The 26,563-nt window shown below is 49.9% G+C and overlaps 1 gene segment (V, D, J or C); it reads right to left on the bottom strand.

Annotated features, from left to right (window-relative positions):
- Nucleotides 1-4,824: 4,824 nt before the first annotated feature.
- Nucleotides 4,825-6,197, bottom strand: LOC140896799 (Ig heavy chain V region 3-like). The segment is given in 3 exon segments: nucleotides 4,825-5,006; nucleotides 5,916-6,056; nucleotides 6,152-6,197. Coding segments are annotated over 3 exon segments (369 nt in total).
- Nucleotides 6,198-26,563: the final 20,366 nt, after the last annotated feature.

The raw sequence follows: 26,563 nt of genomic DNA on the forward strand, positions 1-26,563 counted from the left end.
TGTCCTTCATCTTCCCCTTGCTTCTAATGTATTTGTAAAATGTTTTCTTGTTACCCTAAATCAGACGTGGGCAAATTACGGCCTGTGGGCTACATCTGGCCCCTGAGCTCCCTGCCAGGGAGGCTAGCCCGCAGCCCCAGTGCACCGCATCTCAAGGGCTCTGGCCCACCGCCCCTGCTGGGCAGCATGGGCAGCGTGGCTGTGAGCTCCTGTTGCTCTGAGCGGCAGAGTTAGGGCGCGGGGAGCCAGGGGGTTGGATAAGGGCCAGAGGGTTCCAGGGGGCAGTCAGGGGACAGAGAGCAGGGGGGATTGGATAAGGGGTGGGAGTCCCAGGAGGCCTGTCAGGGGGCAGGGGGGTGGATAGGCTTCAGGGCAGTCAGGGGAGAAGGAGCGAGGGGGGGTGGATGGTCGCAGGTTCTGAGGGGGGCAGTCAGGGGCCAGAGGTGGGAGGAGGTGGATAGGGGGTGGGGGCCTGGCTGTTTGGGGAGGCACAGCCCTCCCTGCCCGGCCCTCCTATGTGGCCCTTGGGCCAAAAAATTTGCCCACCCCTGCCCTAAATGCTCAAACAGTACAGTGATGGGGACAATATGAATACCTAAGATTGCTTGAGGGCTCGAGCTCCAAATTGGCTTATTTAAAAAAAAAAAAGATATGCAAATGCTTATCCTTAATGCTGTGCGTAAGTCCTTTAATAGCTCTGCACTTGCATAGCTAGGACACAAGGATGGGTCTGGACAGCTAATGCCGAGACAACATGAGCACTTTATCCAGCATCAACAGCATATTTTGGCTGAATTGTCTCTTCAGTCCAGTGGCCTGTAAAGGAATGATGGTTTCTGACGTTTTCTGGAGATATTGGGGAATATTGTGCTTTATGGGCCTGATGCAAAGTTCACTAAAGGCAAGGGGAGGACTTCCAATGGTCTGAGTGGGGTTTGGAGCAGGGCCTACTGGAATGTTGATTGACATTTTTGAAGGGGACTTAGGTAATGGGGTATCTAATTCCCCTTGACTTTACCCTTTGAAAATTCCAGATGTGATTCCAGAGCCCCCTGCACTGAGGCAGGATTAGATATACCTAGACCACCCCTGATTCTTCATCTGTTCTTAAAAACCTCCAGTGATGGGGATTTCACAACCTCCCTAGGTAACCGGTTCCAACGCTGATAGTTAAATATGCTTATCCTTAGAAAGTCCTCCCCGGACCCCATATCTAACCTAAATCTCCCTTGATGGATTTTGCATTTCTTTATTTTCTAAAAGACAGAGAATCATAGAGATGATAGTTGCTTGTGACGGAGAGTCCACAGTGACTCTTGATCAGTTGTTCCAATGGTTAATTCACCTCAATGTCTTTTTAAAAAATCACCTTCTTTCCAGCTGGACATTGTCTAGCTTCAGTTTCCAGCATCGGATCCTGTTGTACCTTTGTCTGCCAGACTGGAGAGCCCGTGATCAAATTTCTCTTCCCCACCTATGATCTAGAACCGGCACCAGTGTAAAGCCTCCTTGCTTATTTCCCCAGTCGTGGGGTGGAAGAATAATCTAGTGGCTATAGCTTGAGTCTCGGTATGAATATTCCCGGGGCTCTTTCCCACACACACCGGGATGGGACCCGGGAGAGCCAACGTGCCAGGTCTCCGAGGGGAGAGCGACTCAGAACAGGACTCACTCCGGATTGGAGTTCACAGATGGAGCGAGGGGTCTCTGCACCGCAGCCCAGCGGGGCTCTGGGCAGGAAGGGGAGACACATTGCCCGGGAACTGAGAGTGGTAGCCGGGGGTGCCCCTGGGCTTCAGGCAGGTCATTTTCAGAGGCAGCAGGTTGTTGGGATTATCTCTGGAGATGGTGAATCTAACTCAGTGGGAGCTGCGCTCTGTGACCCTCCTGCCCCCTGCCCCCCCCCCCCACTCCCACGGGCCTCTGCTTCTCCCACAGCAGCCGCCTCCCCCTGAGCGACCCCATGAAATCCCACCGTGTCCCTGTCCACAACCCTTAGCCCCGTGACTGTCCCCAGTGCCCGGCGGGCCAGCGCTGGGCTGAGTGATGTCATCGGGGGCTGAGGGGCGGGGCCTTTTATCTCCATGGTGACTCTGTGACATGGGGGCCCTTTATTGGGGGCAGGATCCTGAGCGGCACCGTTTACACCAGGGCTGTGATTTCCAGCTGTCAAATGGATGGAAAAAATGCTCGAGTCTCCTTGGAAAGTCCCGGCGGTGCCCCATCCCCGGGCTCAGCGGAGCGGGGTTTATTCCGGCGCCGGGTGATCTCTGCCCCCCAGCCCCGCCCGGACCCTGCATGGCCCATTTCCACACCCCGCCTCCATCTCTGGGGTAGGGAAATGGGCCATTCAGAGTCCGGGAAGGGAAGGGTTAAACTGGCGGGAGGTTTGTGTCCCGTTCCCCCGGGGGCCGGGTCTCCTGCCCGAGCCCGAAGCGGGGGGTGTCGCTGCTGCCCCCGCGCGGCCGCCGGGAGAAGGGCGATTCCGCAGCCTGGGTTTTTGTGCGATCACAAACCGGTTTGGTGTCACTGTGTCTCTCGCACAGTAATAGCGGGCGGTGTCCTCGGGCTTCAGGCCGGTCATTTGCAGATACAGCTCACTCTTGGCGTTATCCCTGGAGATGGTGAATCGCCCTTTCACTGCATCGAGGTAGTATGTACTACTCCCATCGTAGCTTATAGCAGTGACCCATTCTAATCCCTTCCCGGGAGCCTGGCGGACCCAGCTCATGTAGGCGCTGCTGAAGGTGAACCCGGAGGCTTTGCAGGAGAGGCGGAGAGAGTCTCCGGGCTTCTTCACACCCCCTCCGGACTCCACCAGCGTCTGGGACCGGACACCTGGGAATAAAGACAGGCCATTAATATCGGTATAAGAACAGCGGTAACACAATATTCTTCTAACTCGGCCAGGTCTTCAGAGGAGGAAAATACCTTCCAAAGCTGCTACAGCGACAATGACAAGGAGCAAAAATCCCATTTTCCCGGGTGCTGGAGGGGAAAGTTCTCAGGGGACTGGCTGGTGACTGCACAGAGCCAGGGGGCTGCGGATTGTGTCTCCGGGTGCAGACTGGCCAGAGGGAGGCTCAGATTTAAACAGGAAACTGTCTCCCTCATTTGCATGCCCCGCTTTATAAGAGACACACACTCCTGCTGCCAGTGATCCGATTGACTCGCCCCAGGGCTCCGGGAGCAGGAGTCAGAGTGTCCCGTCCGGAGTGTCTGTGCAGCGCCGGGCGCAGGGTGCTGGGGTCCCCCTCATACTTTTGCACACCTGGGAGGAATGAACAGCTCCCTGCAGTGACTGTATTTCCTCACATAGGAACTAAGGGCCTGACTATTGTAATGTGATATTGTGGCTTTTGGGGCGGGGGAGTGAGGATTATCAGCTCTGAAGCCCCGTTCCACGCGCACAAGGGATATGCAATGTCCGGTCAGTGTCTGGTGGCGGGGGGTCGTGTCCCAGGGATCCATTCGTCTGGGCCCCCCTCTGGAGCGGGTAGATTTCCCATGACGCTGGGAGGGATTTGGGAGGGAAGCCCCTTTCCCTTCCCAGTAGTGACCAGATACATTGACATGATCCATGACACAAGGAACGTGACCTTAGCAAGCCTGGCTCGTGCTTTGGACCAGGTCTGGGGACCCGCCTGTGGGTGCAGGTGGGAGAAGCTGGGCTGGGGGGGCGGGGAGTCTGAGGACAGAGTTAAGGTTTTGCAGCGGAGCCTCCCTGACATTAGGGAGCCGAGAGTGGCCTGTCTGAGAAGTTTTCTTGAGGGGAGAGTCGAGGAGTCAGGCAACCGTGAAGGAAGATTATGATCCATGGCTGATATTTATATTCCTCTTTATAGTCCTGTTCCCAGTCACACTCCACTTCCCATTTACACTCGGATTGCAAACTCGGTGGGACTGAGAGAAGTTTTATGGTCTGTGTTTTTACCGTGCCCAGGACTATGGGATCCTAGACTATAATTAAGAACATAAAACGGCCAGACTGGGTCAGACCAAAGGTCCGTCTAGTCCAGTATCTGTCTCCCGGCAGTGGCCAACGCCAGGTGCCCCAGAGGGAACGAACAGAACAGGGAATCAGCGAGTGATCCACCCCCTGTCGCCCATTCCCGGCTTCTGGAGACCCTGGGCACTGGGACCACAACCAGCACCAAATCTATCACCGCTGAGCATCATCCTCAAGATCATTTACTTCCTTAATTATTAATTAGCAATAAAGTGCAGACAGAAGTTTTCTCCTGGTTGTGTTTAAAGAACTTTTGTGATAGGAAGGCTACATGTTTTCACACCATCCCCGTGATGTAATATTGAGGGATAACAACAAAAAGAACAAAAGTATTTCCATTCCCACTTCCATTCAGACAAGTATAAGCATTCACGCTGAAACACAGATTTCCATTCCCATTACCACTCATGTTCCCTTTCATCTCCCCAAACTCATTCACACACATTGGAGAGAGAGAGAGATGGATGGATGTCTCCAACAATGATAACATTCCTTAGGGGCATTTGTCACTGAACTTTATGTGCTTCATTACTGCTTATATTTCCTGCATTGGTAGCTCCAGAGCAATGATCCCTGCAAGAAGCAAAAGAATCTAGAACATGAAACGATTTTATACAGTCCTCGGGACGTTCAATCAAATTCTAAATATTTCATCTTCTCCATTCTGTAAAATAAAACTGGACACAAATCGGTGCCTTTGGCATAACGTTGACTATTGGGGTTAATTCCTGTCTTTTCTTAGATTTGCCCATTTTAAAACCCAGACGCGGTGTGAACCCACCGTTGGTTTTGGTGATGGGCTTTGTGACTCTGGTCTAGTCTCTCACACAGTGATTCCGGCCTGTGTCCTCGGGTCTCCGGCTGCTCGTTTGTAAATACAGCCGGTTGTTGGGATTGTCTCGGGAGGCAATGAATGGCGCTTGTTTCGCTGAATCGGTGTCGTGTGAACTCTTTCCCGTGTACTCTGCCCTGGAGACCCGCTCCACCGGACCCAGCGCTGAAGTGGAACCCGGAGACTTTACAGGCGAGGCGGAGTCAAAGGGCACCGGCGGGTCCTACGTCCAAAGCAGCAGTTTCTGTAGGTGCAGAGTTGGAAAATGATGTTTCCCAACCTCCAGTGCCTCTTTTCCGTCTTGTCCCCCAGGCTGGGCTGGGCTCTTTGCTCATTGCTGCCCCTGGTGGCGGACGGGAGAAGGGGCCTCTGCAGCCTTCCCTCTCTTTCTCTCACTGACCCCCTTCTTGTATTGTTATTTAAACCAGAAAATGAATAGTTTGGGAGTTCTTTATTTATTCGTTTAACCCAGGATTTGTTTTCTCCTAGGAAAATGCTTCTTGTACCAGAAAAGCCAGCCTTGGTGGGAAAAGTATTCAACTAACCAAAGGGGAAAAATCAATCAATCAAACAAACAAACTTGGTGTAGACTGGTGCCCAAATCTGAGAGTTCAGGGTCTTTCTGCTAGAATGTGTCACTGACCGGGCTGATACTAAGAGGGCGCTAGACTGAACCCGAATGAACCAGGTTGAGGCTCTATGGCCTGTGTTATGCCGGAGGTCAAACTGGTTTATCATACTGCTCCTTTCCGGCTTGGAAGTCTATGCATCTGTGACTATCCGGGAGACTGGGGGTGGGTTCAGAATTTGTCCCCGGAAGGGTCCCAAAAAAGAATGTTCTCTCTTTGTGGAAAGGTGTCAACTCCTTCACCTTCGGTAAAATTAAGGAGGAGGAACAATAATAAGAATAAAAAGGGTTTGTTGTTGCTAGCCCCTTTCCCAGAACTGATCTCATTTTCACTTATAGACCTTGGGCGCCCCCAACACCAGACTACTTCTCTCATTACTGCAGGGAAAGGCTTTTGTCTGAGCTCAGACCGGCTTCCCCTCACTGTGTCTCTCACACAGTGATACCCTTCCCGGGAGCCTGGCGGACCCAGTTCATCCCGTAGCTGCTCATGGTGAACCCGGGGGCTTGGCAGGAGAGGCGGAGAGAGTCTCCGGGCTTCTTCACATCCCCTCCAGACTCCACCAGCTGGATCTGCGAGCAGACACCTGGGAAAAAAAAACATGTTATAAATTATATGAGTACCCATAGCAATAATGCAATCTTCCTCTGCCGCTGCAATGCATTTAGGGGGAGAAATTACCTTCCAAAGCTGCTATAATGAGAACAAAGTGGAACCAAAGCCTCATTTTCCCTGGTGTTGGAGGGGAAAGTTCTCATCGGATTGGCTGGTAACTGGACAGACACAGGGGGCCGCGGATTGTGAATCTGGGTGTAGCCTGGCCAGAGAGAGGCTCAGATTTAAACAGGAAACTGACACCTTTATTTCCATATCCACTTCCTTATAAGAAACAGCAACTCCTTCCCCGAGCGGTCACACTGTCTGGGGCTGGGGATCCAAGACAAGGAGGAACACCCGTGTCATAAATATAAAGGGAAGGGTAAACCCCTTTGAAATCCCTCCTGGCCAGGGGAAAGCTCCTCTCACCTGTAAAGGGTTAAGAAGCTAAAGGTAACCTCGCTGGCACCTGACCAAAATGACCAATGAGGAGACAAGATACTTTCAAAAGCTGGGAGGAGGGAGAGTAACAAAGGGTCTGTGTCTGTCTGTAGTCGTCTTGGCCGGGGACAGAACAGGAATGGAGTCTTAGAACTTTTAGTAAGTAATCTAGCTAGGTATGTGTTAGATTATGATTTCTTTAAATGGCTGAGAAAAGAATTGTGCTGAATAGAATAACTATTTCTGTCTGTGTATCTTTTTTGTAACTTAAGGTTTTGCCTAGAGGGGTTCTCTATGTTTTTGAATCTAATTACCCTGTAAGATATATACCATCCTGATTTTACAGGGGGGATTTCTTTATTTCTATTTACTTCTATTTTTTATTAAAAGTCTTCTTGTAAAACACTGAATGCTTTTTCATTGTTCTCAGATCCAAGGGTTTGGGTTTGTGGTCACCTATGCAAATTGGTGAGGCTTTTTATCCAACATTTCCCAGGAAAGGGGGGGTGCAAGTGTTGGGAGGATTGTTCATTGTTCTTAAGATCCAAGGGTCTGGGTCTGTAGTCACCTAGACAAATTGGTGAGGCTTTTTACCAAACCTTGTCCAGGAAGTGGGGTGCAAGGTTTTGGGAAGTATTTTGGGGGGAAGGACGCGTCCAAACAGCTCTTCCCCAGTAACCAGTATTAGTTTGGTGGTGGTAGCGGCCAGTCTAAGGATAACGGGGGTAATATTTTGTACCTTGGGGAAGTTTTGACCTAAGCTGGTAAAGATAAGCTTAGGAGGTTTTTCATGCAGGTCCCCACATCTGTACCCTAGAGTTCAGAGTGGGGGAGGAACCTTGACAACCCGTAACTAGACAAATAAGGATAGATAGATTAGATAGATGGGGTGGATGGGGATAGGTAGATAGGAGCTAGTGTCATAACATAGTGTCCAGCTAGTGTCTTAACAAGGGACCAAGCGATTCTGGTGCTTCTATTTTGCCTGTTGCTCGTGTGTTGCTGGGGGTTTGGCAACTCTGTTTAACCAGGTTGATATCATGACCAGGGCACCAGGAGAGCATGAAGATGATTTGACTGTGCTACCCACTGACAGTGTGGAAAATTTTAACACGAAGGAAATAATTCCAAAGCTTGTGTGTGTTGAGCTTGGTAACTTGCAGTGTTGCCAGCAACAAGGGCTGCAAAGGGAAAGAGAGCGCCTCTAACCTTTTAACTATGGAGTCTAGCAGCTTGCCTGAAAGGGGGTTGTATAAAACTCCTCTAGATGGGCCAGAGGTGGTTCTGGGTTTAAATGAAATTCAGAAGGAGTTGATTGTGGCTCAGCAGAGCAATGCGTCTATGGAGCAAGATAAAGGGGAATTGTTGCTTAAAGGAGCTCCTAAGGAGAAGAATCCTCATGGTAGTTTTTGGCATGGTTTATTCTGTGAGCAGTTTACTGTAACTGAGAGGTGTGGAAGTGATTTGATTAAGGGAGTTTCAGTTCCTAACTGCCAGAGTCTTTCAGATATGTATGGATCCATGAGCTTGCTTTTGAAAAATCCAGTGTGGATAGCCGAAAAGGTCTCAGATGGAATAAAAATTGTTTGGGATGTTGAACAGCCCTATAACCAAGTGACTGAGCTTGGCCAGCCTGTTGGGAAACAATATTGTTGGAATAGGAATGTCACCATGTTGACTCTTGGAGGGAACAGTCTGTGTCTCAGGTTCGGAGAGAAGACTGCGTAGCTGAATCTACAGACCAAGACAGCAGTGAAGTTAATCTCCTGAGAATACAGGGGATAGCAGGCAAAATTTCATCTCTAAATACTTTAGATATATCTTTCGGTCTCTTAGTGAACGTAACATCTGATTCCATGTGGAAGCAGAGGTTGGTAATGGAAGAACAAAAGAACCTTGGGTCTAACTTGCAAGTGAAAATGGATGGTATCTCTTTAAGCAGAGTCCAGCCTTGGAATTGTTATTAGTTGTTATTATTATTGTTATTGTTATTAGGGAAAGACTTGCCCATAGGCCTTAGCAAAAAGGACACACCCAGCCAGACAATGGATTCTGTTACACAAAAGAGCTCAGATTTTGACACCCGCCTCCAGTCCCCACCCCCGCCCCCAGAACAGGGGAGGAAGGGAAAGACTAAACCTTTCAAATAAAAGCCACCGGTTAACCCTAAAATGCCAAAACCCCAATGGTACTGAGCCAAAGGCGTGGCATGACAAAAATGATTGGAAATGTACACTTGTAATTAATTTAATGTTCATATTAATGCTAATGTTAACTCTTGTGACTAATGTTTTGCTGATACCAAAAACTGTGAAAATCTACAACGTGCCTAATCATTTGGAAAAATCTTTGAACATGTTGGAAGTGATACATAAGAGCACACTTTATGTTAAAAGACCTTGTGATGTGGATATTTCACAGGTAGTGCCTGTAACTAGCCTTGAAACTGTACACAGGAGAAAAGACATTGCAGACCTAATCTGCTGTATGAAAAGGGAAACTGAGGCATGTTACCATCTTGCTTCCATGACTAAATGCCAAGATTCCCACACTACACTTTGGAGAAAGTTAATATCTACATTGACTCGATATGAATTGGGTTCCAAACATTTGCCAGAACTTGTATAAATAAATTAGCTATTTTCATTAGCTTAGGGCAAGATCACATGAAACATACAGGAATCATGCTGCAAGAGCAGATCCAATCTACTATTGGTCTAACCAAGTTTTACCTTGGGTTTGTAAAGAAATTCAATCACCTCATTACTTCCATAATGAACCTTACAAAGAAACATCCTGTTTTAGTCAAACGTGATTTTGATAAGCCATTTGGCTAATTATCTTAGGTGCATATATATGAAAGAAAGAAGCCTGGGAAACAAGCAGGAAGAATTGGAAGTCCTGGCACAATCAAGGAACTATGATGTGATTGGAATAACAGAAACTTGGTGGGGCAGTTCACATGACTGGAGCAGTGTCACGGATGGGTATAAATTGTTCAGGAAGGACAGGCAGGGAAGGAAAGGTGGAGGAGTTGCATTGTATGTAAGAGTTGCTTTGTATGCTCAGAGCTCCAGTTTGAAAATGGAGAAAAGCCTGTTGAGAGTCTTTGGGTTAAGTTTAGAGGCAAGAGCAAGAAGGGTGATGTCGTGGTGGGCGTGTGCTATAGACCACTGGATCAGAAGGATGAGGTAGACGGGGCTTTCTTCAGACAACTAAGTGAAGTTTCCAGATTACAGGCCCTGGTACTAATGGGGGACTTCAATCACCCTAACATCTGCTGGGAGAGCAATACTGCAGTGCACAGCCAATCCAGGAAGTTTGTGGAGAGTGTTGGGGACAACTTCCTGGTACAAGTGCTGGAGCAACTGACTAGGGGCCATGCTCCTCTTGACCTGCTGCTCACAAACAGGGAAGAATTGGTAGGGGAAATAGAAGTGGGAGGCAACGTAGGCAGTAGTGACCATGAGATGGTCGAGTTCAGGATCCTCACGAAAGGAAGAAAGGAGAGTAGCAAAATACGGACCCTGGACTTCAGAAAAGCAGACTTAGACTCCATTAAGGAACTTAAGGATCCCCTGGGAGGCTAATATGAGGGGGAAAGGAGGCCAGGAGAGCTGGCTGTATTTTAAAGAAGCCTTAGTGAGGTGCAGGAACAAAACATCCCGATGTGCAGAAAGAATAGCAAATATGGCAGGTGACCAGCTTGGCTTCACAGTGAAATCTTTGGGGAACTTAAAAGCAAAAAGGAAGCTTACAAGAAGCTTACAATTGGAGTTGCAGCTAGCAAGAGATGTGAAGGGGAACAAGAAGGGTTTCTACAGGTATGTTAGCAACAAGAAGAAGGTCAGGGAATGTGTGGGACCCTTCCTCAATGGGGGAGGCAACACAGTGACAGATGATGTGGAAAAAGCTGAAGTACTCAATGTTTTTTTTTGCCTCGGTCTTCATAAACACGGTCAGCTCCCAGACTGCTGCACTGGGCAACACAGTATGGGGAGGAGGTGAGCAGCCCTCACTGGTGAAAGAACAGGTTAAGGACTATTTAGAAAAGCTGGACATGCAGAAGTCCCTGGGTCCAGATCTAATGCATCCGAGGGTGCTGGTGGAGTTGGCTGATGTGATTGCAGAGACATTGGCCATTCTCTTTGAAAATTTGTGGCAATAGGGGAAGGTCCCAGACGATTGGAAAAAGGCAAATATAGTGCCCATATTTTAAAAAGGGAAGAAAGAGAACCTAGGGAACTACAGACAGGTCAGCCTCACTTCAGTCCCTGGCAAAATCATGGAGCAGGTCCTCAAGGAAACCATTTTGAAGAACTTGGAGGAGAGGAAGGTGATCAGAAACAGTCAACATGGATTAACCAAGTGTAAGTCATGCCTGACCAACCTGATTGCCTTCTATGATGAGATAACTGGCTCTGTGAATATAGGGAAAGCAGTGGATGTGATATATCTTGACTTTAGCAAAGCTTTTGATATGGTCTCCCACAATATTCTTGCCAGCAAGTTAAAAAAGTATGGATTGGATGAATGGACTATAAGGTGGATAGAAAGCTGGCTAGATTGTCGGGTTCAGTGAGTAATGATCAATGTCTTGATGTCTAGTTGGCAGCCGGTATCAAGCAGAGTGCCCCAGGGGTCGGTCCTGGGACCAGTTTTGTTCAACATCTTTACCAATGATCTGGATGATGGGATGGATTGCACCCTCTGCAAGTTCTCAGATGACACTAAGCTGTTGGGAGAGGTAGATACACTGGAGGGTAGGGATAGGGTCCAGAGTGGCCTAGACAAATTAGAGGATTGGGCCAAAATAAATCTGATGAGTTTCAACAAGGACAAGTGCAGAGTCCTGTACTTCAGAAGGAAGAGTCCCATGCACTGTTACAGGCTGGGGACCAACTGGCTAAGCAGCAGTTCTGCAGAGAAAAACCTGGGGATTACAGTGGATGAGAAGCTGGATATCAGTCAGCAGCGTGCCCTCGTTGCCAAGAAGGCCAACGGCAAGTTGGGCTGTATTAGTGGGAGCATTGCCAACAGATGGACAGAAGTGATTATTCCCCTCTATTCGGCACTGGTGAGGACACACATGTAGTATTACGTCCAGTTTTGTTCCCCCCACTACAGAAGGGATGTGGACAAATTGGAGAGAGTCCAGTGGAGGGCAATGAAAATAATTAAGGGGGGTTCCAAAGAGGATGGAGCTAGGCTGTTCTCAGTGGTGGCAGATGACAGAACAAGAAGCAATGGTCTCAAGTTGCAGTGCGGGAGGTTTAGGTTGGATATAAGGCAACGCTATTTCACTAGGAGGGTGGTGAAGCACTGGAATGGGTTACGTAGGGAGGTGGTGGAATCTCCATCCTTAAAGGTTTTTAAGGCCCGGCTTGACAAAGCCTTGGCTGGGATGATTTAGTTGGTGTTGGTCCTGCTTTGAGCAGGGGGTTGCACTAGGTGACCTCCTGAGGGCTCTTCCAACCCTGATCTTTTATGATTCTGTGATTTCTGTTATACACTAACACTTCTACTCTTGGGCTAGAAGCTGTAGTAATACAGAACTAACAATGGGAAGATCCATGATGCATTCAGCAGTGCCTGGGACACCCCTCCCTGCATCAATTTTGCATTGGGGGTGTGAAGTTATCTGGATTTTATTTGATGAAATTGTTTTAAAGAACCACTCATCTTTAAGTCTAGTGGTTTTGGTGGTGATACAAGCACTGGAAAAGCTAAGGGAACTGCTTTTCTGACTTCTTGTCAGCTGGCGTGGTGAAACATCAGTTTACTTTTGTTGCTGGTTTGGTATATCTTATGAGATAATAACTACCAGTTTTAGGGTGTATTTTCCCTATTTCTCAGCAGTTTGTCCTGAATTTGGTATTCTCAGATGTGTCTCACCAAGGCACGGTTATAGCCAGATCCCCAGTGAGTGTAAAACAGGAGTAACTCAAGTCTAGTTGAAGAGGATCCTAAAGGGAGCGGGAAAGAATCCGCTGATCGTCCTTCATGTGGGAATAAATGATACCGATAGATTCTTGCTGGAACACATCAAGGGAGACTATGTCAGGCTGGGGAAGACGCTTAAGGAAATCAAGGCTCAGGTGATCTTCAGTGGGATTCTGCCTGTTCCTAGAGAAGGGCAACAAAGGCGTGACAAGATATGACTATCAACAGATGCATCAAGGGAGGTTTGACATTAGGAAAAACTTCCTCACTGGCAGGGTGCTTAAGCACTGGAATCAATTTCCAGGGAGGTTGTGGAATCTCCATCAGGGAAGATTTTTAAGAGCAGATTGGACAAACACCTGTCAGGGATGGTCTAGATGATACTGAATCCTGCCATGAGTGCAGGGGGCGGGACCAGATGACCTCCCGAGGTCCGCTCCAGTCCCAGGAGTCTCTGGCTCTATAGATGGATATTGAGCTCTGAAACCTGAGCGCGGATTTGTTTTTCACTCTGGCTGTAGGTCCCGTTCCTGTGCCCAGGGCTGGGCTGTCTCTGGAAGTGCTGCCCCCGCGCGGCGCACGGGAGAAGGGCGGTTCTGCCGCTCGGGTTTTTGTGTGAGCCCGGTCGGGATTCCCCTCGCTGGGTCTCTCGCTCAGTGAGACCGGGCGGTGTCCTCGGGCTTCAGGCCGGTCATCTGCAGATACAGCAGGTTGTTGGGGTCATCTCTGGAGACGGTGAATCGCCCTTTTACCGAGTCACTGTTGTCTATGCTGGTGCTGTAAATGCTGGCGGTCCCTTCCCATGAGCCTGTCGGACCCAGCTCATCCCGGAGCTGCTGATGGTGAAGCCGGAGGCTTTGCAGGAGAGGCGGAGAGAGTCTCCGGGCTTCTTCACACCCCCTCCGGACTCCACCAGCTGCAGCTGGGACCGGGCACCTGGGAATAGCAATTAATTATGGGGAATATGAGGACATCGGGCAATAGCGCTATAACCCCCCGCCTCCCCAGTACATCCAACCCATGGAAAGGAGAATGGACCTTCCGGAGATGCTGCAATGAGAACCAGGAACAACCAAAGCTTCATTTCCCCGGGTGCTGAAGGGGAAAGTTCTCCGGGGACTGGCTGGTGACTGCAGAGACCCGGGGGGTTGCGGATTGTGTCTCCGGGTGCAGCCTGGGCAGAGAGAGGGACAGATTTAAACAGGAAACTCTCACCCTCATTTCCATGCCCCGCTCCTTATAAGAGACACCCGCCAGTTCCTAGCCCGGACTCAGTTCCTTTGTGTGGGGCTGAGAGAAGAGGCGGCGCTTTGTCTCTGTGGCACCTAACCCTTGTCTCAGTCGGAGCTTCCTACTCGACCATAAGGAGAGAAACTGGCATCTTCTTTATCCCTCCTCTAGCTCCCCCACCTAACCGTGACCCTGAGGGTAAACGCCACCTTCATATATGTCTGAACCGGAAAACTACATGAATACCTGACTTAGAGCCCCAAAACCGGACTTTACCCAGGATGTAATTCCAACCCTGAGTTTTAATACTGGCCTCACCCTTCATCCCTATCTAGAAACTAAGACTAGGCGAGACTTTGGGGAGTCCTGGGCTGTATCTCACTCAGTGGGAGCTGCGCTCTGTGACCCTAGGGCCCCCCTGGCCCCCCACCCTCGGGCCTCTGCTTCTCCCTCGGCAGCCGCCTCCCCCTGAGCGACCCCATGAAATCCCACCGTGTCCCTGTCCACAGCCCTTAGCCACGTGTCTGTCCCCAATGCCCTGCGGGCCAGCGCTGGGCTGTGATGTCATCGGGGGCTGAGGGGCGGGGTCTTTTATCTCCATGGTGACTCTGTGACATCCCATGAAGTTGCATCGGATGAAGTGAGCTGTAGCTCACGAAAGCTCATGCTCAAATGAATTGGTTAGTCTCTAAGGTGCCACAAGTCCTCCTTTTCTTTCTGCGAATACAGACTAACACGGCTGTTACTCTGAAATCTGTTACATTGTGGAACTTTACTGTGGGCAGGATCCTGAGCTGCACCGTTTACACCGGGGCTGAGATTTTCAGCAGTCAAATGGATGAAAAAAATGCTCGAGTCTCTTTGGAAAGTCCCGGCGGTGCCACATTCCCAGGCTCAGCAGAGCGGGATTTATTCCGGTGCTGGGTGATCTCTGCCCCCAGGACCATGTCTAGGCACCAGCAAAGCAAGCTTATGTGCTTGGGGTGGCAAAAACCTAGAGCCGGCCCTGCCAGCGAGCCACCGCTGCAGAGTCAGAGGGAGGGGCAAGGCCCGGAGCCACCCTCGAGAGGAGGAGACACCACCCATGGCACAGGGCTGAGTGGCCTCCTCTGGCCTTGCTGAGCCAGACTTCACTGCAAACAGCTGGCCTGGCACACAGAGCTGCCCCGGACTCGGGACTGACCAGTCCAAAGCTGCTTCCCACCCACTCCGGGCCAACTCGCCTGGGACTGGTCCAGCATCGGGACCCGGGTGTTTTGACACCAGCCCGCCACCAGGCTTTGGGCACCATCCCTACTCCCTGGCTGTTCTGGCACTGTGGGACTCAGCTCTGCCCTCTGAGCCCTGGGGGCTCCACGGGGCTCCATGCCGGTGGAGTTTGGCTGGAGGTGCATGGCCGGATACCCTTTTGTGGGTCTTAAATGAGCAACTGCAGGGGCCTGGCTTTGGATGCCCCTGGACCAGTCACTCCTTCCCTCCAGTTAGGTGCCAGAGGAATGGAGAAAGGTTTGACATTTACCATCTTTAGGAAAGGGACCAGTGAAGCACCAGGGCACTATAGGCCAGTCACCCCAACTTTGATCCCTGGAAAGGGACTGGAACAAATTACTGAACAATGTATTTGTAAGCACCCGGTGGATGAGGAGGATTAGCCAGCATGGATTTGCCAAACCAGCTGAATTTTCTTCTTTGGCAGGGTCACTGGCCCAGGGGATGGGGGAAGCAGCAGCTGGGCCATCTCTCCATTTTCGCCAGGCTTTGGTGGCTCCAAGGGGAGGAGTGGAGCTGGGGTGCTGGTGTTAATGAGTACACTAGTAGGAAATTGTTTTATTTCACTAACTACAAATTCTGTTTTCATTTTTTAAAATTTAAACAGTCAAAACAAAAAAAATTGCAAAGTGCAAACGTGTAAAAGCCAAAAAAAGGGGGAGCAGCCAAATTTTTTCTGCTTGGGGCAGCACAAAACCGAGAGCCGGCCCTGTCTGCCCCACAGCCCCGCCCGGACTCTGAATGGCCCATTGCCATATCCCAGCCTCCATCTCTCTCTGCCTCAGTCCCACGTTTTGAACCTGGGGCTGTGATAGTTCCCCAGCCCCACGGTGGGGTTGTGGGGATAAAGGCAATAAACGTTTGTGAAGAGCAGAGATGCCACGGGGAGGGGCCCCACATCGGTTATAATTAACTAATCATCTTCCTGTGCATTAATGCCATAAACATCCCTGGTGTAAATCAGGAGTAACTCGAGTCTAGTGAAAGCAGTTGCGGTGATTTCACACTAGCGGAGGATTTGGCCCCAGGAGCAATTGGCTCCAACCTTTGGATCTGATGCAAACCCCAACGCGCTTGTCCCCTTTACACTGACCGACGCTGGCCTGTGAGTCTGACACCGAGGTGGGCCAGGGAGAGCCAAGGTGCCAGGTCTGTGAGGGGAGAGTGATTCAGAACAGGACTCACTCCGGATTGGGGTTCACAGATGAAGCGAGGGATCTCTGAACCCCAGGACCAGCGGGGCTCTGGGCAGGAAGGGGAGACACATTGCCCGGGAACGGAAGGGTTAAACTGGCGGGAGGTTTGTGTCCCGTTCCCCCGGGTGCCGGGTCTCCTGCCCGAGCCCGAAGCGGGGGGTGTCGCTGCTGCCCCCGCGCGGCCGCCGGGAGAAGGGCGATTCCGCAGCCTGGGTTTTTGCACGATCACAAACCGGTTTCGTTTCACTGTGTCTCTCGCACAGTAATAGCGGGCGGTGTCCTCGGGCTTCAGGCCGGTCATCTGCAGATACAGCTCACTCTTGGCGTTATCCCTGGAGATGGTGAATCGCCCTTTCACTGCATCGAGGTAGCCTATACTACTCCCATCGTAGCTTATATAAGCGACCCATTCCAGTCCCTTCCCGGGAGCCTGGCGGACCCAGCTCATGTCGTAGCTGCTGAAGGTGAACCCGGAGGCTTTGCAGGAGAGGCGGAGAGAGTCTCCGGGCTTCTTCACACCCCCTCCGGACTCCACCAGCGTCTGGGACCGGACACCTGGGAATAAAGACAGGCCATTAATGTCGGTATAAAAACAGCGAGAACACAATATTCTTCTAACTCTGCCAGGTCTTCAGAGGAGGAAAATACCTTCCAAAGCTGCTACAGCGACAATGACAAGGAGCAAAAATCCCATTTTCCCGGGTGCTGGAGGGGGAAGTTCTCAGGGGACTGGCTGGTGACTGCACAGAGCCAGGGGCTGCGGATTGTGTCTCCGGGTGCAGCCTGGCCAGAGGGAGGCTCAGATTTAAGCAGGAAACTGTCTCCCTCATTTGCATGCCCCGCTTTATAAGAGACAAACGCTCCTGCTGTCAGTGATCGGATTGACTCGCCCCAGGCCTCCGGCTGCAGGAGTCATAGAATCATAGAATCATAGAATATCAGGGTTGGAAGGGACCCCAGAAGGTCATCTAGTCCAACCCCCTGCTCAAAGCAGGACCAATTCCCAGTTAAATCATCCCAGCCAGGGCTTTGTCAAGCCTGACCTTAAAAACCTCTAAGGAAGGAGATTCTACCACCTCCCTAGGTAACGCATTCCAGTGTTTCACCACCCTCTTAGTGAAAAAGTTTTTCCTAATATCCAATCTAAACCTCCCCCACTGCAACTTGAGACCATTACTCCTCGTTCTGTCATCTGCTACCATTGAGAACAGTCTAGAGCCATCCTCTTTGGAACCCCCTTTCAGGTAGTTGAAAGCAGCTATCAAATCCCCCCTCATTCTTCTCTTCTGCAGGCTAAACAATCCCAGCTCCCTCAGCCTCTCCTCATAACTCATGTGTTCCAGTCCCCTAATCATTTTTGTTGCCCTTCGCTGGACTCTCTCCAATTTATCCACATCCTTCTTGAAGTGTGGGGCCCAAAACTGGACACAGTACTCCAGATGAGGCCTCACCAATGTCGAATAGAGGGGAACGATCACGTCCCTCGATCTGCTCGCTATGCCCCTACTTATACGTCCCAAAATGCCATTGGCCTTCTTGGCAACAAGGGCACACTGCTGACTCATATCCAGCTTCTCGTCCACTGTCACCCCTAGGTCCTTTTCCGCAGAACTGCTGCCTAGCCATTCGGTCCCTAGTCTGTAGCTGTGCATTGGGTTCTTCCGTCCTAAGTGCAGGACCCTGCACTTATCCTTATTGAACCTCATCAGATTCCTTTTGGCCCAATCTTCCAATTGGTCTAGGTCCTTCTGTATCCTATCCCTCCCCTCCAGCGTATCTACCACTCCTCCCAGTTTAGTATCATCCGCAAATTTGCTGAGAGTGCAATCCACACCATCCTCCAGATCATTTATGAAGATATTGAATAAAACCGGCCCCAGGACCGACCCTTGGGGCACTCCACTTGATACCGGCTGCCAACTAGACATGGAGCCATTGATCACTACCCGTTGAGCCCGACAATTTAGCCAGCTTTCTACCCACCTTATAGTGCATTCATCCAGCCCATACTTCCTTAACTTGCTGACAAGAATACTATGGGAGACCGTGTCAAAAGCTTTGCTAAAGTCAAGAAACAATACATCCACTGCTTTCCCTTCATCCACAGAACCAGTAATCTCATCATAAAAGGCGATTAGATTAGTCAGGCATGACCTTCCCTTGGTGAATCCATGCTGGCTGTTCCTGATCACTTTCCTCTCATGCAAGTGCTTCAGGATTGATTCTTTGAGGACCTGCTCCATGATTTTTCCAGGGACTGAGTCAGAGTGTCCCGTCCTGTGTGTCTGTGCAGCGCCGGGCGCAGGGTGCTGGGGTCCTCCTGACACTTTCGGACCCTGGGAGGAATGAACAGCTCCCTGCAGGGACTGTATTTCCTCTCATGGGAACGGAGGGTCTGGCTTTTTTGACCTGATATTGGGGGCTGGGGGGACTCAGCTCTGGAGCCCAGTACCACAAATATAAGGGACATGCAACGTCCAGTCAGGGGGCTCAGTGTCCAGTGTGGAGAGGCACGAGGTCTAGTCTCAGGGATCCACTGGGCTGGGCCCCCCGCTGGAGGCAGAAGATTTCCCATGGTGCTGGGAGGGATTTAGGAGGGAAGCCCCTTTCCCTTCCCGGCAGTGACTGGCTACATTGAAATGATCCATGACACTAAGAACGTGATCTGAGCAAGCCTGGCTCATGCTTTGGAGCAGGTCTGAGGGCCCGCCTGTGGGTGCAGGTGGGAGAAGCTGGCAGGGCGGGGAGTCTGAGGACAGAGTTAAGTTTTGCAGTGAAACCTCCCTGACATTCGTGTGCCAAGAGCAGTGTGTCTGGGTGTTTTTCTTTAGGGGACAGTCGAGGAGGATACAGCTACAGTGAAGGAAGATTATTATGCACCGTTGATATTTATCTTCCTGTTTATATTTCCATTCCCACTCTACTTCCCATTTACACTCAGATTGTAACCTGGGCAAGGGGGGTCCCATCCTCTGTGTGAGCTGGAATTGCCTGGGTCAGTCAGAATGGCTGGAACTGAAGAACTATGGGCCCACTTTGCTGAACTTGTGCGCAGATGATCAGACCAAGCTGAGGCATTACAACAAGCTAGAACAGAACAGAGAGAAGCCTTATTACTGGCTCAGGCAGTTATAGAACATCAGGCAGCAGAAGCTAAGAAACCCCCTACTATTTATGTCCTATGGGAGCAGAAAGTTCCAGAGTTTGGTGGCTTCCCAAGAAGACCAGGAGACATTACAGTAGAGGAGTGAGTCAAGTCTGTGAAGGCAACTCTGTGTGTGCTAAGAGGACCTGCAGAGGATCATATGGACTTCATAGAGGAACACCTCAAGGGCCAGGGCCAAGGCCATGGTTAAGCTCCTGGCAATTGCAGACAAGAAAGATGTGGAAAAGGTATTTGAACTCCTCCTAGAAGTTTATGGAGACAAGGTGTCACAGTCACAAAAAATAGCCTCATTGGAATGTCCCAGGCACGATTAAATTGCCCCCCATGAGGTCTCCTGGGTAAGCACCAGCATTGTGTATTGCAGCATTTACCTCCAGCGGCTAAGGCAGGCTCCCTGCCTACCTGGGCCCCACACTACTCCTGGAAATGGCAAACACACTCCTGTGGCCCCTGGGGTGGGGTGAAGGGGGTGGCACATGGCTCCGCATGTTGCCCCTCTCTAGAAGCACTGCCCCTGCAGCTCCCATTGGCCACAGCTCCCCATTCCCGACAAATGGGAGCTGCGGGGGTGGAGCTTGCAGGTAGGAGCAGTGTGCGGAGGGAGATTCCCCCTGCCCCTCTACCGAGCTGGGCATATTCCAAATAATTTAATGGACATAGGAGCTCAGTGGATAATTTTCAAGTATTTTTCATCTAGACCCTAGAACAATTTCTTAGGCCTTGCTTCAGGAAAGCACTGAGGCATTTGCTTAACCCCATCTCTGTGCAGGACACCTTTTACATTGAAGCACAATTCTTAGTCCCATTGATTTAACTTTACATTTTATTCTCCGTAGTGTCATTGGCTGTACAAGACCTGAAAGAATATTTGTCTCATATTATTAATATACATAAAAATCCCTAAATATTTACCTGCTGCTTTGTGCACAAACATGCCCTTTAATACTTGTCCTTGAAATAGTTTACTATAACAGTATTTAATGGTAATTCACTGCTGCCCTCTGCAGAGTGTTGGCAAAGTTTGTACCATTGCAGCTTGTTTCTTCTTCTGGGCTTAATAGCTTTCTGCTCACTGTATTTCAGGCCGATCATTTGCAGATACAGCAGGTTGTTGGGGTTGTCCCTAGAGATGGTGAAGCGTCCCTGTGCGTCATTGATGGTAGTTGAAGTTGGGTGTATTTCCCCTCTGCACTCCACTCCAGTCCCTTCCCAGGAGCCTGTCTGACTCAGCTCATGGAGTAGCTGCTGAGGGTGAACCCGGTGGATTTGCAGGAAATACAGAGCGAGTCTCTGGGCTTTTGCACGTAAGCTTGTAACTCTGGGATCAGAGACTGAGACTGGGCACCTGGGGATAGAAAGATATTATCAATCATATCAATCGTAATAGTGATAATAGACTGCTCCTTTGCCCTGCCAATGCTTTTCAGGGGAGAGGATACCTCCCAGCTGCTACAATGAACACTAAATGGAGCCAAAGTTTCATTTTCCCTGGAGTTGGAGGGAAAAACTGTCAGGGGATTGGCTGGTAAGTGCACAGACCCAGGGGGCTGTGGATTGTCTCTCTGGGTGCAGCCTGGGCAGAGAGAGGGACAGATTTAAACAGGAAAGTGTCACTCCTATTTGCATATCCTGCTCCTTATAAGAGACACAAGCTCCTTCCCTGAGCAATCAAATGTCTTGCCCCCCAATTCCGAGGAATGGGTGAAGAAAGTGCGTAACGTTCAGACCCAAACCTCCCTGAACTGAGAAGGGACGTGGCCTTGACTGCCATTGACTTCGGATCAGCTCCTCCACGGGGAGCAAAGATTTAATCCTGGGCTCTTTGATCTGATAGAAAAAAGGTATAACAGGAACAAACGGCTGGAAGTTGAAGCTAGACCCATTCAGACTGGAAATATTGTGCAAAAATCTAAGTGAGAGTAACTGGCCATTGGACCAACTCACCAATGGCTGTGGTGTGTTCTCCAGCACTGACCATTTTTAAACCAAGACTGTACGTTTTTTCCCTAAAAGATCTGCCCACAGGATTATTTTTGGGGAAGTTCTCTGGCCTGTGGAGGTCTAATTAGATGTTCAGCATGGTCCATTCTGGCCTTGGAATCCATGACTCTATGAGCGACCTGCACCCTGTGGATAATGGGGCTGACCTCCCTGTAAAGCTGTCACGGTTCCTCCCCCACTCTGAACTCTAGGGTACAGATGTGGGGACCTGCATGAAAAACCTCCTAAGCTTATCTTTACCAGCTTAGGTCAAAACTTCCCCAAGGTACAAAATATTACACCTTGGACTGGCCGCTACCACCACCAAACTAATACTGGTTACTGGGGAAGAGCTGTTTGGACGCGTCCTTCCCCCCAAAATACTTCCCAAAACCTTGCACCCCACTTCCTGGACAAGGTTTGGTAAAAAGCCTCACCAATTTGCCTAGGTGACTACAGACCCAGACCCTTGGATCTTAAGAACAATGAACAATCCTCCCAACACTTGCACCCCCTCTTTCCTGGGAAATGTTGGATAAAAAGCCTCACCAATTTGCATAGGTGACCACAGACCCAAACCCTTGGATCTGAGAACAATGAAAAAGCATTCAGTGTTTTACAAGAAGACTTTTAATAAAAAATAGAAGTAAATAGAAATAAAGAAATCCCCCCTGTAAAATCAGGATGGTAGATACCTTACAGGGTAATTAGATTCAAAAACATAGAGAACCCCTCTAGGCAAAACCTTAAGTTACAAAAAAGATACACAGACAGAAATAGTTATTCTATTCAGCACAATTCTTTTCTCAGCCATTTAAAGAAATCATAATCTAACACATACCTAGCTAGATTACTTACTAAAAGTTCTAAGACTCCATTCCTGTTCTGTCCCTGGCAAGCACAGCATACAGACAGACCCAGACCCTTTGTTTCTCTCCCTCCTCCCAGCTTTTGAAAGTATCTTGTCTCCTCATTGGTCATTTTGGTCAGGTGCCAGCGAGGTTACCTTTAGCTTCTTAACCCTTTACAGGTGAGAGGAGCTTTCCCCTGGCCAGGAGGGATTTCAAAGGGGTTTACCCTTCCCTTTATATTTATGGCACGCCCCCCAAATCTCAGCTAGGGTGAAACACTGGCTGGGATTTCTTCCTGGAGCTCTAGGAAAACAGAGTTAATAAGACACATGCATCTCTAAATATACTACCAAGTACATAAAGACCAACAATATTTTCCACATCTCAAGGACGATTTTAACCAGTTGATTCTGGGAAACTTTCACGGGAGAGTGCATCAGCCACTTTGTTAGAAGCTCCTGAGATGTGTTGGATGTCGAAATCAAAATCTTGGAGAGCTAAACTCCACCGAAGAAGTTTTTTGTTAGTTTCTTTGACGGTGTGAAGCCACTTTAGTGCAGCATGGTCAGTTTGCAGGTGGAAATGCCGTCCCCAAACATATGGGCGTAGCTTTTCCAGAGCGTAGACAATGGCATAACATTCTTTTTCAGTGACTGACCAGTTGCTTTCCCTCTCAGACAGTTTTTTGCTGAGAAACACTACAGGGTGGAATTCTTGATCAGGTCCTTTCTGCATTAAAACTGCTCCCACACCACGCTCGGACGCATCTGTGGTTACTAGGAACGGTTTGTCAAAGTCTGGGGCCCTTAGTACAGGGTCAGACATGAGTGTCGCTTTAAGCTTGTTAAAGGCCTTCTGACACTTTCCAGTCCACTGAACAGCATTTGGCTGTTTCTTTTTGGTTAGGTCTGTCAGTGGGGCAGCGATTTGGCTGTAGTGCGGCACAAATCGTCTGTAATAACCGGCCAAGCCTAAGAAGGATTGAACCTGTTTCTTTGACTTTGGGACAGGCCACTTTTGGATAGCATCCACTTTGGCCTGTAGGGGGCTGATAGTTCCTTGACCCACCTGGTGTCCAAGGTAAGTCACTCTGTTTAGGCCTATTTGACACTTCTTAGCCTTAACAGTTAGTCCTGCCTCCCTTATGCGCTCAAGGACTTTTTGTAGATGTTCCAGGTGGTCTGCCCAGGAATCCGAAAATATGGCCACATCGTCAAGGTAGGCGACTGCATATTCTCCTAATCCCGCTAGGAGACCATCTACAAGTCTTTGGAAAGTGGTGGGTGCATTTTGCAGCCCGAAAGGGAGTACATTAAATTCATACAGCCTGAGATGTGTGATGAAGGCTGACCTTTCCTTGGCAGATTCATCTAGCGGTACCTGCCAGTACCCCTTGGTTAAGTCCAAGGTAGAGATGAACTGGGCCCGTCCCAGTTTCTCTAATAGTTCATCTGTGCGTGGCATGGGATAGTTGTCTGGGCGAGTTACAGCATTTAGCTTACGGTAGTCCACGCAAAAACGTATTTCCCCATCTGGTTTGGGAACTAGAACCACTGGAGATGCCCATGCACTTTCAGAGGGGCGGATTACACCCATCTGTAACATATCCTGGATCTCCCGTTCTATAGCAGTTTTAGCTTGAGGAGACACCCGGTAAGGGTGGACCCTAATTGGGTGAGCATTACCTGTGTCAATGGAGTGGTATGCCCGTTCAGTCAGTCCTGGGGTGGCTGAGAACGTTGGCGCGTAGCTAGTGCACAGCTCCTGGATCTGCTGTCGCTGCATACGCCCAAGGGTCATGGAGAGGTTCACCTCTTCCACACCACCAGCACATTTCGCTTCATAATAGACACCTTCAGGCCACTCAGCGTCGTCTCCTCCCTGGGCTGTAAACTGACAAACCTTTAATTCTCTGGAATAAAAGGGCTTTAGAGAATTAATATGATACACCTTAGGCTTTCGGTTGGAGGTGGGGAATGCTATGAGATAATTAACAGCTCCCAGGCGCTCCTGGACCACGAATGGCCCTTCCCACGATGCTTCCATTTTATGGGCCTGGAGCGCCCTTAAGACCATGACCTGGTCTCCTACTTTGAAGGAACGCTCTCTGGCATGTTTATCATACCAGGCTTTTTGCTCTTTTTGAGCATCCTGTAAGTTTTCTCTAGCAAGGGCTAAAGAGGTTCGGAGGGTGTTTTGTAGGTTGGTTACAAAGTCCAGAATGTTAGTTCCTGGAGAAGGTGTAAATCCCTCCCATTGCTGCTTCACCAACTGCAATGGCCCCTTAACCTCACGGCCATATACAAGTTCAAATGGGGAAAACCCTAAACTGGGATGTGGTACAGCTCTGTAGGCAAAGAGCAACTGCTGCAATACTAGGTCCCAATCATTGGAGTGCTCATTTACGAATTTACGTATCATGGCCCCCAAAGTTCCATTAACCTTCTCCACCATGCCATTTGTTTGATGATGGTAAGGAGTGGCAACCAAGTGATTTACCCCATGAGCTTCCCAAAGGTTTTTCATAGTTCCTGCCAGGAAATTAGTCCCTGCATCTGTGAGGATGTCGGAGGGCCAACCTACCCTGGCAAAAATGTCTGCTAGTGCCTGGCACACACTTTTAGCCCTGGTGTTGCTTAGAGCTACTGCTTCCGGCCATCGGGTGGCAAAATCCATGAAAGTCAGTATGTACTGCTTTCCTCTGGGTGTCTTTTTTGGAAAAGGACCCAGAATATCCACAGCTACTCGCTGAAATGGAACTTCAATGATGGGGAGTGGCTGGAGAGGAGCTTTGACCTGGTCTTGGGGTTTTCCCACTCTTTGGCACACCTCACAAGACTGGACATAGGTAGAAACATCCTTGCCCATTCCCTCCCAGTGGAATGACCCCCCCAAACGGTCTTTGGTCCTGTTCACCCCAGCATGGCCACTAGGGTGATCATGGGCTAAGCTCAAGAGCTTGGCCTGGTATTTAGTTGGAACTACCAACTGTCTCTGAGGATGCCAGTCTTCCTGGTGTCCCCCAGAAAGAGTTTCCTTGTATAAAAGTCCTCTTTCTACAACAAACCTGGATCGATTAGAAGAGCTGAGAGGCGGTGGGTTGCTCCGTGCCGCCGTCCACGCTCTCTGGAGGCTTTCATCTGCTTCCTGTTCAGTCTGGAACTGTTCCCTTGATGCTGGAGACATCAGTTCCTCATTGGATTGGGGACATAGGCTTGGTCCCTCTGGAAGCGATATAGGGGATGGAGCTGTTTCTGTTGACTGTGAACCGCTCTCCGCTGGTGCACTATGTTGGGATTCAGGCTCCGGCTGAGCCTCTTGTGTAGGGTTATCGGCTGCTGCCAGTTCAGGTTCGGTGGGGCCCTCTGGTGTTGAGGTTGCAAGTACTGGATTCAGTGCTGGCACGGGGTCTGGTGTTGGTTGTTTGGCTGGTTCCGGTTCTGGGACTGGTTCCGTCTGGGTCTCTGGGACTGGATCCACTACTGCTGTTGCAGACATTGGCCTGGGGTCCGGGTCCATCACCTCTGACCGGGCCCTGATAGAAGTTTCCGGAACAGAGCTAGGCCCCATGGCTTGTTTAGCCTGGCTGCGGGTGACCGTTCCCACCCTCTTGGCCTGCTTCACGTGATTGGCCAAGTCTTCCCCCAACAGCATGGGGATGGGATAATCATCATAGACTGCAAAAGTCCACATTCCTGACCAGCCCTTGTACTGGACAGGCAACTTGGCTGTAGGCAAATTGAAAGAGTTGGACTTGAAGGGTTGAATCGTCACTTGGATCTCTGGGTTAATTAAATTGGGGTCCACTAAGGAAGCATGGATAGCTGACACTTGTGCTCCGGTGTCCCTCCACGCGGTGACCTTCTTCCCGCCCACACTCACAGTTTCCCTCTGCTCCAAGGGTATCTGGGAGGTATCTGGGCCTGTGGACCTCTGGTGTGATTCCGGTGCAATGAACTGTAATCTGTTGGGGTTCTTGGGGCAGTTGGTCTTTACATGCCCCAGCTCGTTACACTTAAAACATCGTCCAGCTGACGGGTCACTGGGGCGAGGAGGGTTGCTGGAGAACGGGGTGGTGGGACGATAAGGGGTCTGGAGGGTTCTTTGGGAGGTAGGTGGGGCTTTGGGCAGCCCCCGGTAATAGGGTGTGGTCTGGGGTGGTCCCTTCTGGTCTCCGCTCCAACTGCGACCAGTTTTCTTCTTCTCTGCCACCTCCACCCATCTGGCTCCAATCTCTCCTGCCTCGATTACAGTTTTGGGTTTCCCATCTAGGATGTATCTTTCTATTTCCTCAGGAACACCCTCTAAGAATTGTTCCATTTGCATTAGGAAGGGCAAATTTACTGGAGATTCAACACTTGCTCCTGATATCCAGGCATCCCAATGTTTCACAATGTGGTAGGCATGTCAGGTAAATGAC

This window comes from Lepidochelys kempii, chromosome 13 (assembly GCF_965140265.1).
Source record: "Lepidochelys kempii isolate rLepKem1 chromosome 13, rLepKem1.hap2, whole genome shotgun sequence".
NCBI classification, from domain to species: domain Eukaryota; kingdom Metazoa; phylum Chordata; order Testudines; family Cheloniidae; genus Lepidochelys; species Lepidochelys kempii.